The sequence below is a fragment of the Rhinolophus hipposideros genome, assembly GCF_964194185.1.
Source record: "Rhinolophus hipposideros genome assembly, chromosome: 8".
NCBI lineage: Eukaryota > Metazoa > Chordata > Mammalia > Chiroptera > Rhinolophidae > Rhinolophus > Rhinolophus hipposideros.
In genome coordinates, this window is record NC_138054.1 from 87,543,239 (window position 1) to 87,560,870 (window position 17,632).

The 17,632-nt window shown below is 48.4% G+C and overlaps 1 protein-coding gene across 10 annotated transcripts; it reads right to left on the bottom strand.

The window, feature by feature from the left end:
* Positions 1-7,835: 7,835 nt before the first annotated feature.
* On the bottom strand, positions 7,836-13,961 carry MIIP (migration and invasion inhibitory protein). 10 transcript variants are annotated; one of them, XM_081054899.1, is made up of 11 exons: positions 13,892-13,961; positions 13,305-13,360; positions 12,204-12,418; positions 11,649-11,966; positions 11,147-11,231; positions 10,550-10,658; positions 10,419-10,471; positions 9,672-9,753; positions 9,415-9,511; positions 8,421-8,555; positions 7,836-8,142 (listed from the first exon to the last, which is right to left on the bottom strand). In XM_081054899.1, exons 3-11 carry the CDS (start codon positions 12,315-12,317, stop codon positions 8,077-8,079), a joined length of 1,059 nt encoding a protein of 352 aa, XP_080911025.1. In that variant the 5' UTR covers positions 12,318-12,418; positions 13,305-13,360; positions 13,892-13,961; the 3' UTR covers positions 7,836-8,076. The 10 variants fall into 10 exon arrangements, with proteins under 10 accessions (XP_080911025.1, XP_080911018.1, XP_080911021.1 ...); XM_081054892.1 differs by having other exon boundaries at positions 9,672-9,801; XM_081054895.1 differs by having other exon boundaries at positions 9,672-9,801; positions 13,865-13,905.
* Between the last annotated feature and the right edge of the window lie 3,671 nt (positions 13,962-17,632).

Sequence of the window (17,632 nt, forward strand, 5' to 3'; positions counted from 1 at the left end):
GGGCTGCCATGAGCAGCCGGAGGTTGGTGTGAGCTGCTGTGTGCTGCTACAGGCTACCGTGTGCTGCACGGTAGCCAGCATGAATGGCCGGTGGCCAGTGTGAATGGCTGGCAGCCAGCATAAGCAGCCAGCAGCTGGCGAGAGCTGCTGTGAGCTGCTGTGAGTGGCCAACCGACGACTAGCGACCAACTGCCTCTGCCAGGGAAGCGCAAGGCTCATAATACCAGCCTGAGCCAGGGAGCTGTGTCCTACACAACTAGACTGAGAAACAATGGCTTGAACCAGAGTGGGGTGGGGGAGGGGGGAGGCAGAAGAAGGGGAAAAAAAAAAGCAAAAGCTAGTCCTCAAACTGAAGCAGTCACAGGAGCAGCTCTGGAGACGCAGCATGGGCAAGACAGCAACCCATGGACCGTCTTTCTCAAGCACCTCCCTGCAGTGTGAGCAGGCAGACCAGCAGGGTTAGGGCTGCTGTCTTTCCACCCAGCCGACTGATTGTTCCAGAAGGCCACAAGGAAGCCACCACTGAGAGAGAAGTCAGTATACAGAAAGACCAGAGTTTTTAGGCTTAAGACCTTTTGCCTCCCATTAATTCTAAGATGCGAATTCTTCCACCTTTTAACATCTCTGCAATGAGCATTATCTCACAGCCAGCGTGCGTCACAGTCTGCAGAATTTTTCCTGGCGGTACAGAAAGTCAGGGGGAGTCCTTCAACTGGTGGCGTCACAGGTTTGATGAAACATAATTGGAGACATGGGGCTGTGGTTTCCTGCACCTGGAAATGACTAAAAGCAAAAAGGCCAGCAACTTACTAAATTTTCAGAAGAATATTCCGTCCAGAGAAGCCATTCACCCTGACAATTTAATGGAGTCAGCAAGATAGTCTGGACTTCTATGGGAAAGAAAGATTTTTATCTTGCTCAAGCTGATGCTACTCTGCATCAACTGAACTTATAAAACGAATCTCGGCTATAAGTTTTGTCATTTTTGTCTGACAAAGGCATCTGGATTCACTTTGCCCTCTGGCCAAAGAATTTCTAACAAAACCATTGACTCCGACAAGCTCTTTGACTTAAACTTACATGTGGAACAACTGGAAAGAAAGACAACAACAAAAAAACTCCACAAAGGACTTGAATAGACACTTCTCCAAAGAAGACATGAATGGCCTATAAGCACTAGGTTAACATCACTAGTCATGAGGGAAATGCAAATCAAAACTACAATGAGATACCAGGTGGCACCCATTAGCATGGCTGTTATCAAACTAGCAGAAAACAAGTGTTGGTGAGGATGTGTGGAAATCGGAACCCTCGAACCCTCTTACATCACCGGGGGGGGGGGGGTGCTGTCACATGGTGCAGCTGCTATAAAATACAATACAAAAAAAAAATACAATACAGCAGGTCCTGGAATAATGTCATTTCATTCAATATTATTTCGTTACAATGTTGATGAGACGCCATAGGAACTTAACTCTTGCTAATCATATCAATTAGCCCCTGGTAAAATTGGTTTCCTTATATATCATTTCACTTAAAGTCACAGAACATATTGAGGACGTTAAGTGGGGACTTACTAACAGTGGTTCCTCCAAAAATTAAACATAGAATTAACATATGACCCAGCCAACTCCAATTTGGGGTTTATACCCCATAGAACTGAAAGCAGGGCCTCAAACAGGTATTTGTACAACTGTGTACGTAATGGTATTATTCACAGTAATCAAACGGTGGAAGTAACCCAAGTGCCCATCATGGCTGAATGTGGTCCATCCATACAATGAAATACCATTCAACTTTAAAAAGTGAGGAAATATTGTCACATGCCACAACATGAACGAACCTTTGGAACAGTATGCCAAGTAAAATAAGCCAGACACAAAAAGACAAATACTGTATGATTCCATTCATATGAGGTCCCTAGAGTAGTCAAATTCATAGAGACAGAAAGTAGACTGGTGGCAGGGAGTTCCGGTCAAGATGGCAGATTACTAAACGCTGTGCTTTCCTTCTCTCATGACCACATCAAAATTTCAACTAAACTACAAAACAACCATCATTGCAAATCGCCTGAATTCTTGCTGAACCAAAGCCGTACAGCTAAGGACATACAGAAGCCACCTGGAGATGGGTAGGAGGGGCAGAGATGCGAAACAGGCTGGCTCCACACCTGTGTGTGACCATAAAATCGGGAAGTATATCTTGGCTGTGGCGGTCCCCTCTGGAGGAGTGAGGGGTCCCAGCCCCACCCCAGCCCAGAGTCTCAGTGCCAAATAGAGAAGTCCCCGTCATTTCTGTTGTGAAAACCAGTGGATATTGTGGCTGAGATAGAGAGCAGCTGGAGTCCCAGGTACTCTTAACAGGACTGCACAAGGACTTACCTATGGAATCACTGCCTCTGAGCTCCAGTGCTGGGGCAGCAGCTGAAGAGGCAACAGGGACATATGGAGTGGGAGGGAACTGAGTAGTCTGGCTTCAGGACGAAGGCTGGAGGGGCAGCTTTCTCCAGGACGGAGAAGCTGGAGGAAGCCATTGTTTCTTTGTTGAGCCCTCCCCCTTCCCGGCATGCAGACGCAGGTGGACGGCAAGCAGATGCAGGTGGCCACCATATTAGTCTCCATCAAGCTGGCTAATGCTATTCATTTGCCACACCCTGGTGAGTCTGAGACCCCACCCCAACTTTCGGGCCCACCCAAGTGCTTCCAGTGGCTTTTGTATACAGCCTGCCTTGGCTCATGCTACAGACTTTCTCAGGGTCTCTCAAACGTTCACAGGACCCAGACAAGCAGCTTCAAAATGAGCTGGAACATCACCTATCAGCCTCCAAGAATGACGCACTAAAGGCGTGGATTGGGCAGGCACTAGAATGCTGCTGAGGCAGATTGTCATGTGGGGTGACAGGCGGGGTCTCTGAGACCGCTCCCCGCATAAGAACACAGGACATGGTGAGGCCAAAAAGGAACACCCACAGAGCCATAGATAGGGGCGTCATACCACTATAGTCTCGCGGGCGGCTGGGCTGGAGACACAGGAAGCAGGAGCCACATGACCCACAACCTGCCGTCCACTTCTCTCTCTACCAACCAACCTCACTTGCTAGCTGCAATCCTCTGTGCTAACTGCAATCTGCGCTTGCTAGCTCAGCCACCATCTTCTTGCTAGGCCCCTATTTTCTGCTAGCGTAGCCACAGCAGTTATATTAGTAGCCAGTGGCTCACTGGTTACAGCTGACGGCAAACTAGCCACAGCTCATGGCCATCCAATCACAGTTGATGGCCATTTACTACCTGAGCCAGTACCTTTCCACATGAGGCCGAGAGCCTGGAAACTGAACTCCTGGCTCTGTCTCCACACAGATCCTGCTCTGTAGGGTCAACCCCTACACCATAACTCCTCCACTGTAGTCACGGCCAGTCCTTACAACCAATGAGCCAGAGGGTCAATCCCTCCTATTAATGTGCAGATAGCAACCAAGCCTCAACCACTGTGTTTCCCCCAAAATCAGACCTAGCCTGACAATCAGCTCTAATGAGTCTTTTGGAGCAAAAATTAACATAAGACCCAGTATTGTATTATATTATACCCGGTCTTATATTATAGTAAAATAAAACTGGGTCTTACATTAATTTTTGCTCCAAAAGACACATTAGAGCTGATTGTCTGGCTAGGTCTTATTTTCGGGGAAACAGGGTATTATACAAGAGAAGGGCACACACAATCCACACAAGGAACACACCTGGAGTGTGCAGCTCAGGTGACAAGGAAGATTGAGCAACTGAGACCCACAGGACATCTACTACATAAGGCCACTCTACTAAGACTGGGAGACATAGCAGCCCTACCAGATACATAGAAACAAAAACAGGGAGGCAGACAAAATGGGGAGACAAAAAAACATGTCCCGAACAAAAGAAGAGACAAAGCTCTAGAAAAAGAACTAAACAAAATGGAGACAAGTAATCTACCAGATGCAGAGTTTCAAACACTGATTATAAAGATGCTCAATATCTCAGGGAGAACTTCAACAAAGAGATAAGAAACATTAAAGAAAGAACCAGTCAGAAATAAAGAATACAATAACAGAAATGAAGAAAACATTATAGGGAGTCAACAGTAGATTAGATGAAGCAGAGATTGAATCAGTGATTTAGAAGGTAGCAGAAAACTTCTAATCAGAACAGCAAAAAAAAAAAAAAGAATCCAAAAAAACAAACAAAAAAACAAAAACCGAGCATAGTTTAAAGGGCCTCTGGGACAACAAGTGTACCAACATTCATATCATAGAGGTACCAGAAGGAGAAGAGAGAAAGCAAGGAATTGAAAACCTATTTGAAGAAATGATGAAAAACTTCCCTAACCTGGCAAATGAAATAGATATATAAGCCCAGAAAGTGCAGAGTCCCACACAAGATGAACCCAGACAGGCCCACACAAAGATATATCATAATTAAAATACCAAAGGTTAAAGACAAAGAGAGAATCTTAAAAGGCAGCAAGAGAAAAGCAGTTACCTAAAAGGGAGCTCCCATAAGACTATCAACTGATTTCTCAACAGAAACTTGCAAAAAAAGAAGGGCTTGGCAGGAAATATTCAAAGTGATGAAAAGAAAGGACCTACAACCAAGATTACCCAGCAAAGCTATCATTTAGAATCAAAGGACAGATAAAGAGCTTCCCAGACAAGAAAAAGCTAAAGGAGTTCATCACCACCAAGCCAGCATTACAAGGAATCTTAGAGGGACTTAAGAATATATATATATATATATATATATATATATATATATATATATATATATATATATATATATGTATATATATATGTATATATATATATATATACACACACACACACATATATATACACATATGTGTGTGTATATATATATATACATATATACACATATATATGTATATATATATATATATATATATATATATATATATATATAATGGCAATAACTACATACCTACCAATAATTACTTTTAATGTAAATGGATTAAATGTTCCAATAAAAAGATGGGGGAGGGGCTGATGGATAAGAAAACAAGACCCTTACATAAACTGCCTAAAAGAGACTCATTTCAGATCAAAGACACACACAGATTGAAAATAAAGGGATGGAAAAAGATATTTCATGAAAATGGAAACAAAAAAAATAAGCTGGGGTAGTAATACTTATACCAGACAAAATAGACTTTAAAACAAAGATTATAACAAGAGACAAAGAAGAACCTAGTAATCCCACTTCTGGGTATTTATCCGAAGAAACCCAAAACACTACTTCAAGGGGACATGCTCATCCATGTGTTCATTGCAGCATTATTTACAATAGCCAAGATATGAAGGCCACCTGGGTGTCCCTGAGTGGATGAATGGATAAAGAGGCGGTGGTACATACATATAATGGAATATTACTCAGCCATAAAAAAGAATGAAATCTTGCCATCTGTGACAACATGGATAGACCTAGAGGGTATTGTGTTGAGTGTAGTCAGACAGTGAAATAGAAATGTTATATTTCACTCATAAGTGGAATCTAAAGAACAAAATAAACAAACAAAACAGAAACAAATTCATAGAGAATTTTTGATGGTTGCCAGACGGGAGGGGGGTTGGGGGTGGATGAAAAAGGGGAAAAAGGGATTAAGTGCAAATTGGTTGTTACACAGTAGTCATGGGGATGGGAAGCCTAGGGAATATATATCGACAATATGGTAACAAATATATATAGTGCCAGGTGGGTACTAGTCAGAGGAATCACTTCATAAAATATAAATATCTAACCACTATGCTGTACAACTGAAATTAATATTGAATGTCAACCGTAATTGAAAAATTAAAAAGGGGGAAAAATTAATATTGAATGTCAACCGTAATTGAAAAATTAAAAAGGGGGGAAGATAAAGGGGAATAAGAAGTTCAAAGTTCCAGGTATAAAATATGTCTTGGGGATGTAATACAACATAGGAAATATAGTCAATAATATTGTGATAGCATGGCTAAGGTATCAGAGGGTTGCTGGACTTGTCATGGTGATCACTTCTTTAGCAGAGAATATCATCAATAATATGGTAATAACTATGTATAGTGCCAGATGAGTACTGTTAATAACTATAATGTACACCTGAAACGAATATAATAGTGTATGTTAGCTGTATTTTTAAAAAAAAACCTTTTAAAAAAGGGAAGAAAGTAGACAGGTGGCAGCCAGGGGCTGGGAGGAGAGAATGGGGACTTGTTGTTTAATGGGTACGGAATTTCAGTTTTTGCAAGATGAACAGAATTCTGGGGATGGTCGGTGGTGACGGTTGTACAACAATGTGTATTTAATGCCATTGAACTGTATGTATAAAAATGGAAAGCTTTATGTTGTGTATATTTTATTCAATTAAAAATAAATTTTAAAAATGAAAAAAAATATTACATGTGGAAGAGACTCTGTTTCTTCAGGTCCTGGAATCAAGTGGCAAACCGCAACCTGCTGGGGAATCTGCCCACAGATATGTACCGTTTGGATCATACGGGCATTTGAACTTGAAAGCCCTTGGAAGTGACATGTGCTCGCCAGGTGTGCCTGAGCGTCACCACTCCTATTCACCTTATCTGCAGGGCTACTGAAGGCTGGAACCCCAGAGAGAGTGAGGAAAGACTTTGGGCAAGAATTTGTAGCACCTATTATTATGCTAGTGGCCTCTCTGCCCAGAGCCTGGGAGCTCTGCCTGCCTGCCTGCCCTGCATAGACAGAGCTGGTGGAAGTCAGGAACAGGACATGGAAGAGAGGAATACTCACTAAATCCCATGAGCCCCCTCCATGTCCCAATCCCATGCTGTCAGGAGGGGCCCAGGTGACTACCTCTACCCAATGAACCATGAGAAGTGACCCGTGTGTCATTTCTGGGCTGAAGCAACTGGTGGTGTCCCCATGGTGGAGGCTCCATTGGCCTGGGTCCCCAAGTGACAGTGCCAAAAACAGAGGCCCCACGTGACCCATGACAGAAAGTGAGTGTGAGCAAGTCAGAAAGAAATAAGCCTTTCTGTCGAACCACTGAGATCTGGGGGTTAATTTGTTACTGCAGCATAACGTCACTTATCCTGACTAATATATGTGTGGTGAAAGACAAGTAAAAGGTTTGCACAGCTTCGCAAGTTCCACGTGGGAGCCAAAGGAGACCATAGCCCTAGACCCACCCCTCTAAGCTGAGAAACCTCAAAAGCACGTGCTTTCTCTGAGCTACGGTTCTCCATTTTTATCTTAGAAAAACATCAATTTCATATTGTTCAGCCTATGGGGAGAGACAGATGCTACTTGTTAATCCAGGAGGGGAGAGCTGGGCTGTCCCCTCCTTACTCCAACCTTACTCCAGCTCTCTGTCTGGCCATCAGTTTCCCCATCTGATCCCTCTGGCTCGCCCACGGCTTCTAGAGCTGGGCTAGAGAGAGGGGCGGAGCTTCCGGGCCGAGGGACTTCAAGAGAGCCTTCTATGAATGGTCCCCAGTGTCAGGAACCAAGAAGGGGAGAGCTCACTCACTCCCCACTGTCACTTCAGCCTTATCTACAGGGGACAACTGGAGACCCTGAACCCCTCGCTGAGATGGCTTTTTAACACTGACCTTGGCCTCAGCCTATCTAGGGGACCCTCACCCCCACCTGGGAGGCCATCTACCCAGAGTAGGGAGCTGTACAAAGAGCCACGCTCAGCGAGTTGGATCCAGCCTGCCCAGCGCAGAACATCAAAAGTGTCTTTCCCAGGTGAGGGGAGGGCAGCCGAGGCCAGAGAACCTCCAGGCACTAAGGACGGCAGAGGACAAGCCAGCATACATGGGAATCTGGAGCTGCAGACAGTGCCGAGCTTTATTTACAAACATGTCACACAATGCCCTTACTGCTCACCCTGTAGTCTCCTCTGTCTGTCCCCAGGAAGGAGACTGGCCTGGGCCTACCCACCTAGGCAATCTAGGAGGGTAGGGCCCGAGTCCATATGAGGCCAGGGAGGGTTCCCCTCTAGCGAGCGCCCCTGCCGGAGGGGAAAGGCTGGAGGTGATGGCAGGGGCACTGGCCTCCAAGTAGCCGGTCCTCAGGGCTTCAGCCGGGAGGCGCAGGGCCGGGGTTCTGACCAGATCGGGACCCGTGTTGGCAGGGCCTGGATGGTAAATAAGGAGGTGTCAGAGGGGGCCACTTTGGGGGCAGGTCACCCCAGTTCCAGTCTCATGCCCTTCTGGATCTCAGAGTTGGGGTCACTTTCCAGGGTGGGGTGGGGTATCTGGTGGAGCCTGGAAGGTGGATCAGGGTGGGGCGGTAGGGGCTACAGAGAGACACTGCCAGGCTCTGCACTCTCCGTCCCAATCCTGCCCCCAGGACTCTGCAGTCCCCAGCCCTGCTCCAAGGTATCTGCCCCTCCCAAGTCACCCAGGACCATACCAGGTGGGAAGGGCTGGTGGCTGGCAGCTTCCAGTGCTGGGCCTCGGAAGTGACACAGGACCAGAGGTCCAGGCTCTTGGGGGCTGAGCTCTTCTCAGACTTTGGAGGTAGAATGTCCCAGCCCAGCAGGCAGTGCTGTGGAGTGAGGGGTTAAGGCACCTGGCCTGGGGCAGGGCTCCCTGCAAACAATCACTGTATCCCCTGCAGACTGAGGCCCTCCCAGGGCAGGGGCCTGTGTCTACCCACTGGGTCACCCTTTCCTAACCCTGCTGACCCAGGCCCAGGTGGGCAGAGGAAAGGCCAGGGACACTGATGGAGCACTTCCTGTGTGCTGGGCCTCTGCCCCACGCCCAACAGGTACTGATTCACTGCCCCACCTTGCCACACAAGCCTGACGATGAGCAAACCGACTTTCCTTGGTACCCCTTCTCCTCCCTGTAGGCCCAGGTCCCCTAGCCTCAACCGGGTGTGAGTGGGGTCCCCGCTGACCCCTGTCCTACTCAGGAGACACAAAGGACATCTCTATGGAAGCACAAGGACCTGGGTTTAAATCCCTGCTCTTCCACCTGGCTTATCTTGGACAAGTCACCTCCCTCTGCCTCAGTCTCCTCTATAAGGTGGGACAGCAGCAGAACCTACACTCTTGGTGCCTGTGGGGGCTCCACGGGATAATCCTCCTAAGGCCTGCACACACAGCACACAAGAGCTCCATAAACGGGGCCCATTAGCAATACGCCAGTGTGCAGGCAGACACTTATCCTGAACACCGGGGGGTGGGCAGGGTGCCCCACCTCCCTCCTGGAACAAGAGCACAGGTGACGGATGTGGCCTGCCTGAACTTGAGAACCGGGCGCTCATCTTCGAGCCCAGCCTCGCTGTGTGGCCGTGGCACAGTCCCTGGCACTCTCTGGACCTCCGGCTCCATCTGGGGACATGAGCCAGATAGGAGGCAGCCCCATGCCCACCCCCACCCAAGCCCCACGTGGCTGCTCACCCGAGGCAGGGCCAGCGTGTCGGAGGCATCAAAGCTCTTCCGCCGGTGGATGCGGTACTGGTGGGGGGGGTCCAGCATGGACAGTGGGACGCTCACCCTGGGCGGAGGTGACAGAGGGGGCATTGCTGCTGGGGCCTCCTGGCTGCTGTGGGGCCGCAGCCCCAGGCCCATCATTTCCTCCCTCAAACTGGCCTCGTTCTCAGGTGCTGCCGCCCCCACCGCCGGCCCCACGTGTCCTGCCTGCTTTGGCCACTCACCTGACCTGTGCTGGCGCCACCAGGGTCTCAGGGCCCCGCTGGTCCCGTGGTACCCGGCACAGGCGGCAGGGGGTGCTGGGATCTGAGGGCACCAGGAACAGGCGCCGGTTGACACGGTAGCAGTACACGCCTGAGAGGCCCGTGAGAAGCAGAGTCCCGCTCAGCCACGGAGCCAGATCCCGGGGCCCCTTGCTGCCCCCAACCACTCGGGCCCGCCAACCTCCCCACCCCCCTGCCATGTGTACACACCCAGAGCAGGCACATACTTGTGCTCCCACACCAAACACGGCTCCACAGTCCTGAATACACAGGCACGTACGTACCCATATTTGCAATGACACACATAGGGTGCACACACATGTATGTCTACACAAGCATGCCCCATTCACATATGTACAGTGTACAATGCACATGCAAACCCACAGCGAAGACTCGTGTGTTCATATGACTGAGCCAGGACGCCCTCCCCCCCCCGACAGGTGACACAGGTACAGAGAGGAAGGGAAGGCGTTGAGGGCACATGGAAAAATGAGGCAGCTAGGAAGAAAATGCAGGCTGCTGGGGACAGGGTGGCGAGGTGACATGGGACCAGCCCTAATCCCCATGAGGCCAGGCCTCAGCTCATCCTCCCTCCCACCCTGTCTGGACCCCAAGCCTCCCTTCCCGAGTCCCCAGCACTCAGCTGCCTCCCGAGGTCCCCAAGACCTTGGCTGGGCCCTGGGGTGGCCTACAAGGGTTTACACTCACATTCATGTTCTTTCTCGACACCATTGCTCTCCCGCGGGCCTAGGAACTGGGGTCTGTGAGGGTGAGTGGGTGAGCAGGCGGGCCCCAGGGTGCCTGAGTTGCCAGCCCACCGCTCACCCGCCCCTGCTCACTCGGGGTCAGTGTGAATACACTCCTCCTTGTTGGCTTCCCGGAACTCCTGCAGCTTCGAGAAGAAGGCCTCGGGCTTGCTGCTGATGGGTGAGCTGTTGTCCAGAGACCCTGGGGCGGGCAGAGCACCGGGAGCTGCTGTGTGGCCACTGGCCTGAGGCTTAGAAAACGCTCAGCGCTGCCACCCCAGTGCACCTGCTTTGCCCCCACAGACCTGGGGCCTCGTACAGACCCGGACGGTGCCCTCCATTCACTGTGACTCAGTGTTTGCCTACCCTGATGCATATTCAATCGTCCATGCAAGAAATATTTATAGAGCCCCTGCTACGGGCTAGACACTGTTTTATGTGCTGGGGAAAGAAAGGGCAGTGAACTAGACAAAGTCCGTGCCCTTGTGAGGCTACATTCTAATATGGCGGCAACAGACAAACTAGCCACCATGGAAACCTGTGATATGTCAAATGGTGACACCTGCCAGGAAATAAGAGAGCAGAGTCAGGGACCCCAGCTTGACAGGGCAGGGGTGTCAGGGGAGGTCTCTCAGAGGGGGTGACACCTGAGCAGAGACCTGAGGAAGGGAGGGAAGGAGAGAGCCATACCTGCAATCCAGTCGTAGCCCAGGTATGGTCGGAGGCGCCAACTCTCCTCAGGCACTGGAGACTCCTTGTGGAAGGTCACTCTTGGCTGCGGAGGCAAAGAGAGGAAGGGTCAGCCCAAAGGAGGCCCCAACTGGGAGGAGGAAAGGGACCACGACTTAACTCTCACCCTGACATGGGCCCCACATCACAGCTGAGGACTCGGGGGCTGAAAGATAAAGAGTTTGGCTTTTGCCCCTCTCTACGTGAAACTCGAGATGGTATGGCCTCTGAGCCTTGGTCTTCCCATCTGTATCATGGGGTTCATCACCTTCTCCCCAAAGTGCTATCTGAGAAACTACCAACCACCACTTATTCAGCACTTAGGCTGAGCTGCGCACGACGGACAGTGTCTCCTGGATAGGCTCCCACCTTGCAATGGAGGCTGCCTACGAGTGCATTTGTCAGACAGGGAAACGGGTTCAAGGACGCTCCCATCAACGGATGCCCCCCTCTCCCATGTTACCTTGGATAGCTTGCTTTGTTGATCCAGGATGGCCATCCGGGCCTGTGCCTCCAGCTCTCCTGAATACTCTGGATCACTCGAGTCGGAGGTGGCCAGTAAGGGTGCCGAGCAGGGCCTCAGTGGGCTCGGGGACTCCTGGTATTGGCACTTGGCAGGTGGGAGAGAGCTCCCCCCAGAGCTGGCCCTGCCAGGCGAGGACATATCACCGGGGTCACCTTGGTGGGCATCCCGTGGGCAGGAGGCTCTCAGGACCACAGAGGATGACCTTTGGGACGATGGCATCTGTGGGTCGTAGCTGCTGCCGGAGTCCAGGCTTGACTAGAATAGAGAGGCCAGGTCACCCAGCCACCCACCCAGCTGGCATGTACTAGGCATGAAGGCCTGGGTCCTCATCCCTGTTCCAGCCTCTGCAGGGTCCCAAGCCAGTCCCTTCCCTCGCTGGGCCTCAGTTTTCTCATCAGCAATACAATGGGCACGCTGCACAGGATGACGCTGGAGGTCCAGATCTGGCAGCCCCTTCCGCATCTTCTGAAAGTCCCCAAGGTGGACACCCACCTCTGAAGCTGCCCTGGCTACCGACCGCCGCACGGCATCCTGCCCAGCCCATAGCTGCCTCAGGAGCTGCAGGTTGAGCTGCCGCAGCTGCACCAGGTCCTTGGTCTCCGTCATCCTGGGCGTACCATCTGGCTTCCCACAGCGGAGAGAGGATACCGCAGACTCCTGGGCTGCAGAGTGCCCTCAGGGCTGGGTTCCAGGCCCAGCTCTGCTACCTGAAGCCAAGACAGCATGACACAGGGCTTAGCAGGCTGCCTTGTGGAGCCAGAGGCCTGGCTTCAAATCCCTCCTTAATTGTGCAGCCTCAGGCAAGTTACTTAACTTCTCTGTGCCTCAGATTCCTCACCTGCCAAACAGAGATGGTAATGGTACCGACCTCATAAGGTGGTTGTAAAGATTCAACGAGGTAATGCATCTTACATCTCAGACACAGTGCCTGGCACACGATAAGCATTCAATAAAAGTCTATTATTAATAATCTGGCCAGGATGTGTTTCCTTACGTGCCAAGAGAACAATCCCCCTTTAACAACCTTACCTGTAAGATTAGACTAGTTTAATTTATAGAAAACAATTAGGGCAAGTCTACACACGTAAGGCACTACCACTTGTCAATCCAACACAAATCAGGTTTCTGAAGGGACTCTTCTGTCTCTCCTGCCTGCCCTTCCCACTTCCCTTTCCTTTTACAAATGAAGAAACCGAAGTTCAGAGAAGGTAAGCAACTTGCCCCAAGTCACACAGCCAGTAAGTGGTAAAGCCAGGATTTGAACCCAAATCTAGCTCCCGGGATCATGGTCCCGCCAGCCTGTCCCCAGCAGCGTGGAGAGGGGCCTAGGAAGCCACCTCCTCCTTCTCTGAGCCTTCGCACCACCCCCCCCCCGACCCCACGCTGGGATCCAGGCTCAGGGACACACAGACGCCTCTGGAAGGGATTTCTGCAGGCAGAGGGAAGGAGCGTCCCATTTTCCTCCGCTCCCCAAACCCAGGCTCCCCCAACCAGAACGTCTTCCCCAACACACACAATCCCTTTTCAACACTGGGTGCATCACACATGTGCTGTCAGAAGCCCTGCCCGAGCCCTCCCACCCACACGCCTCACCTGTGGAGCGCCCACACCGGTGTGCGCCGTGCGGAGGGGGCACTCCTTAGCGCAGGCTGTAGGGGACAAAGCAGACAGGCCACACTTACACTGGCCGCCCCACGACCCATTTCACATGTGCCCCGCGAGGAAGGGGGGGAAAGAGGAGATTCAGGTACGGACGACTCTGCAGGGGTCTCCTGTACGCAAGGGGAGCAACAGCCCAATCCGCGGGCCCTGGGGTCCCAGCGTCCGCCTTGATCCGACCAGAGACGCTGGGCCTTCCTAGGGGTCTCCGTTTTCGCACCGCGCGAAGAAGAACAGCCTGCACTGACCTCCGCCGGCTCCCGCCCCGCCCTGGAAAGCCAAAAGCTGCACCAATGCCACCCGAGGGCAACCTTCAAAACAGAAACGGGGGCAGCAAAAGGACCAGAGGCAGCGTCGGGGGATGCGGAGGGACCCCCGAGAAAGGGAGACGGCGCCTACCTTAGCACTTGGACTAAAATCCATCTTCCCCATCGCGGCCCCCACACCTTCCGCGAGGACCCACCCGAAACCTCTCACCGAGCCCCGGCCCCCACCCCGGGACACGCCAGTCCTGCGCTCACCGCCCGGAAGCTCCAGACCGGCGCGGCCTACCGCAGCCTAGGCAGCCGGGAGTTTCGCCCCGCCCACTCCACAAGTTACCGGGGGGTGGGGGGGTGGGGCCCGATCTGTTCACCTTGATTGGTCAGATGCTGGGACGCGCCTGCGAACGTTACTTCGCGTTCTGAAACGGCTGTTTCAACATTGGGGCGGGACTAACAGCGTTGCTCAACAGCTGATTGGTCAACTCCCAAGGTCGATTATTTTCGGAATGGGGCGGGCCCCCAGAAGGCGGGCTCTGATTGGTCAGGACAGGCCGCGTGCTATGCAGTGTTCGGCGGAGGCAGTTTCAGAATCTGGGTCTGACGCTGCTCCCACGCGTTGGGATGTAGCCTCGGGATACCCAGGGCGAGCGGAGTAGGCGGCGTCTGGTGACCCATTTTTTCATACTTTCAACTATTTATCGTGCCTATTTTGTGCCAAGAGGCATTGTACTAGGCACTGAGGGGCAGGTTAGAATTAAAAGGAGTCCCTGCCTGGAGGAGGGAGAGAGGCAGGGTATGATGAACAGATACCTATAATCCAGTCTGTAAAATATGAGTGAATTTACATGGAGAACCTACTATGCATCAGGTAGTTTCCATATGCCAATGCATGCCAGCCTCATCAATGTGCTTTAAAATGTGTATTAACTGTCCCGTTTTACACACAAAACAAAAAACAAGGCCATGAGAGAAGTGACTTGCCCAGAACATCTTAAAATCAATCAATGTAATGCCCAAATTAATAGACAAAAAGAAAGAAAAGCCATCAATAGATGCAGAAAAATTCACCAAGAATTGTCCCTCTTTCTTGGTGGTTGATAGTAGGAGTGCCACAATCTGTCTCTTCCTTAGAGAGATGTCCCAGCATTTGATAAAATCCAACATTCATTTCTGACTTTTAAAAATCAGCACACTAGGACTGGAAGGGAACTTCTTCATCCTGATAAAAGGCAACACCTGCATTTAACAGTATATTTCATAATAAAATACTCTTTCCCCCTAATATCAGGAAAAGGTAAGGATGTTTGTTCTCACCACTTCGACTTGATACTAGAGTAACAGCCAGTGCAATAAGAAAAATAAAGGCATCTAGATTGGAAAGGAAGAAGTAAAGCTGTCTGTGCACAGACAGCATAATAGAAAATCTCATGGAATCTACAAAAGAGCCACTAGAATTGTCAAAAAAAGTTTGCAAAGTTGCAGTATACAAGATCAACATGAAAATCAATTGTATTTCTATGTATTAGCAATCAGCAATCAGAAATTGAAAAAAAATTAAAATAACAGCATCAAGAATATATGAAAATGAAATACTTGGGTAAATCTGACAAAAAAAAGTACAAGACCTGCACATTAAAAATTACAAAATGTTGTGAAGAAAAATTAAAGATGAAATAATCAGAGAGGTACACTGTGTTTATAAATTCAAAAGAAAGGCTCAAAAATTTTAAGATACCAATTCTCCCCAAGTAAACCAATAGACGCAATGCAATCCCAATCAAAATTCCAGTTAGTCTCTTTGTAGAAATGGACAATTTCTAAAATTCATGTGGAAATGCAAAAGACCTAGATAGTCAAAACAATTTTGAAAACAAAGAACGAAGTCAGGTGACCTACCTGCTTGAAGACTTAGTATAAAGTTCCAGGGTGTAGTACCGGCATCAAGCTAGTCAAATAGATCACTGAAACAAAATAGAAAGTCCAGAAATAGTCCCACTATTATGTGAAAGTATATATGATCAATTAACTTTGACAAAGATGCAAAGGCAATTCAGTGGAGAAAGGAGTCATTTCATTTTCAGCAAATGGTGCTGAAACAACTGGATATCCATATGCCAAAAACATACACACCACCAAACAAAACAAAATTTTCAGAACCCTCCATGTTCGTATCATATGTAAAAATTAACTCAAAATGTATCATAGACTTAACTGCAAATCCTAGAACTATAAAACTTCTAGAAGAAAATCTAGGAGAAAATCCTTGTGACTTTGGATCAGCAGAAATTTCTCCCAGGTGACACCGAAAGCATGATCTATAAAAGAGAAAAGTGATCAATTAAATTAGACTTTGTAAAAATTAACTTCTGTTCTTTGAAAGACATTGTTAATGGAAAAACAAGCCACCAGATGGAGAAAATGTTTGCAGATTACAAATCTAATAAAGAGTTTGTATCCATAATAATAATGCATTCTCAAAATAACACCACAATATTTTTTAAATGAGTAGAAGAATTGAATGGACATTTCACCAAAGAAAAGATACAGGTGGCAAATAAACACATGAAAAGATGCTCAGCATCATAAAACTCTCTTACTGAGGTTTACCGGAGAATCCACACAGCAACCTTACCCACCAGGAATACCTCTAACTCCAGCTTTCATATCAGTCTGGCTTTATGCAGTCCCCTCATGCTCTGAGCTCCATTCACTAGGCAAATGTAAAATAAAACCACAGTGAGATACCACTATATAACTCTACGTCTAAAATTATGGTATGAAAAATTAAAGACTATGCCAGTGTTAGAGAAGATGGGTGGAAACTGGAAGCCACATGCTTTAATGGTGGGAGTGCAAAATCATACCGCCACTTTGGAAGACAGGTTGGCAGTATCTCAAAAAGTTAAGTATAAATATACCATACGACCCAGCAATTCAGTCTGAGGTATCTACCCAAGAGAAATGAAGACATGTCCCCACAAAGACTCATACATGAATGTACGAGTAATAATCCTGGCAGCATAATTCATAATAGCCACAAGAAATGGAAACAACCCAAATGTCCATCAATTCACAGATGGATAAACTAAATGTGATCTATCCATACGATGGAAACTATTTGGTGATAAAAAGGAACGAAGTACTGACACACACTACAACGTAGATGAACCTCATGCTAAGTGAAAGAAGCCAGAAAAAAAAGACCACATATTGTATGATTCCATTTTTATGAAATGTCCAGAAAAGACAAATCAACAGAGACAGAAAATGCATTAGTGGTTCCCTGGGTCTAGGGCGGGAACCGGGGGTTACTGTAAACAGACATGAGCGATCATTTTGGGGATGACGCACATGTTCTAAAATTGGATTGTCATGATAGCTGCACAATTTTGTACATTTGCTAAAAGGACTGATTTACATTACACACTTAAAATGAGTAAATCTTAAGAGATGTAAATTACAGCTCAATAAAACTGCTTTAAAAAAAAAAGTTAAACGTACACCTACTGTACAATCCAGTCATTCTACTCCTAAGCATTTATCCAAGGGAAAAATAGTGTCCATACAGAGACTTGCCTATGAATGTTCAGAGTGGCTACGTCGTGATTCCAAATATAGGTACTGCTCAGGAATAAACGTGAATAAACTTCGGATACACAGAACAATATGGATACACCTGAAAATAATTATACCAAGTGGAAAAGAAAGAGTACATACTGTAGGCTGCCATCTAGAAAAAACTGTAGAAGATGTAAAGTAATCTATAATGATAGAAAGATCAGATGCGGTCAGGGGAGTGATGACAAAAGGACACGAGGAGTCTTTGAGGGTTTCACTGGTGCATACATGTGTCCAAACTTGGCAAATTGTACACCTTAAACATGTATTGTACATAAATTATATCTCCAAGTTGTTAAAAGACGTGAAGCAAGTAAGCAAACCAGACCACGGCCGCAGTACGTTTGCGCTGGCTGGCAAGGGACCACTGCCACTCGTACA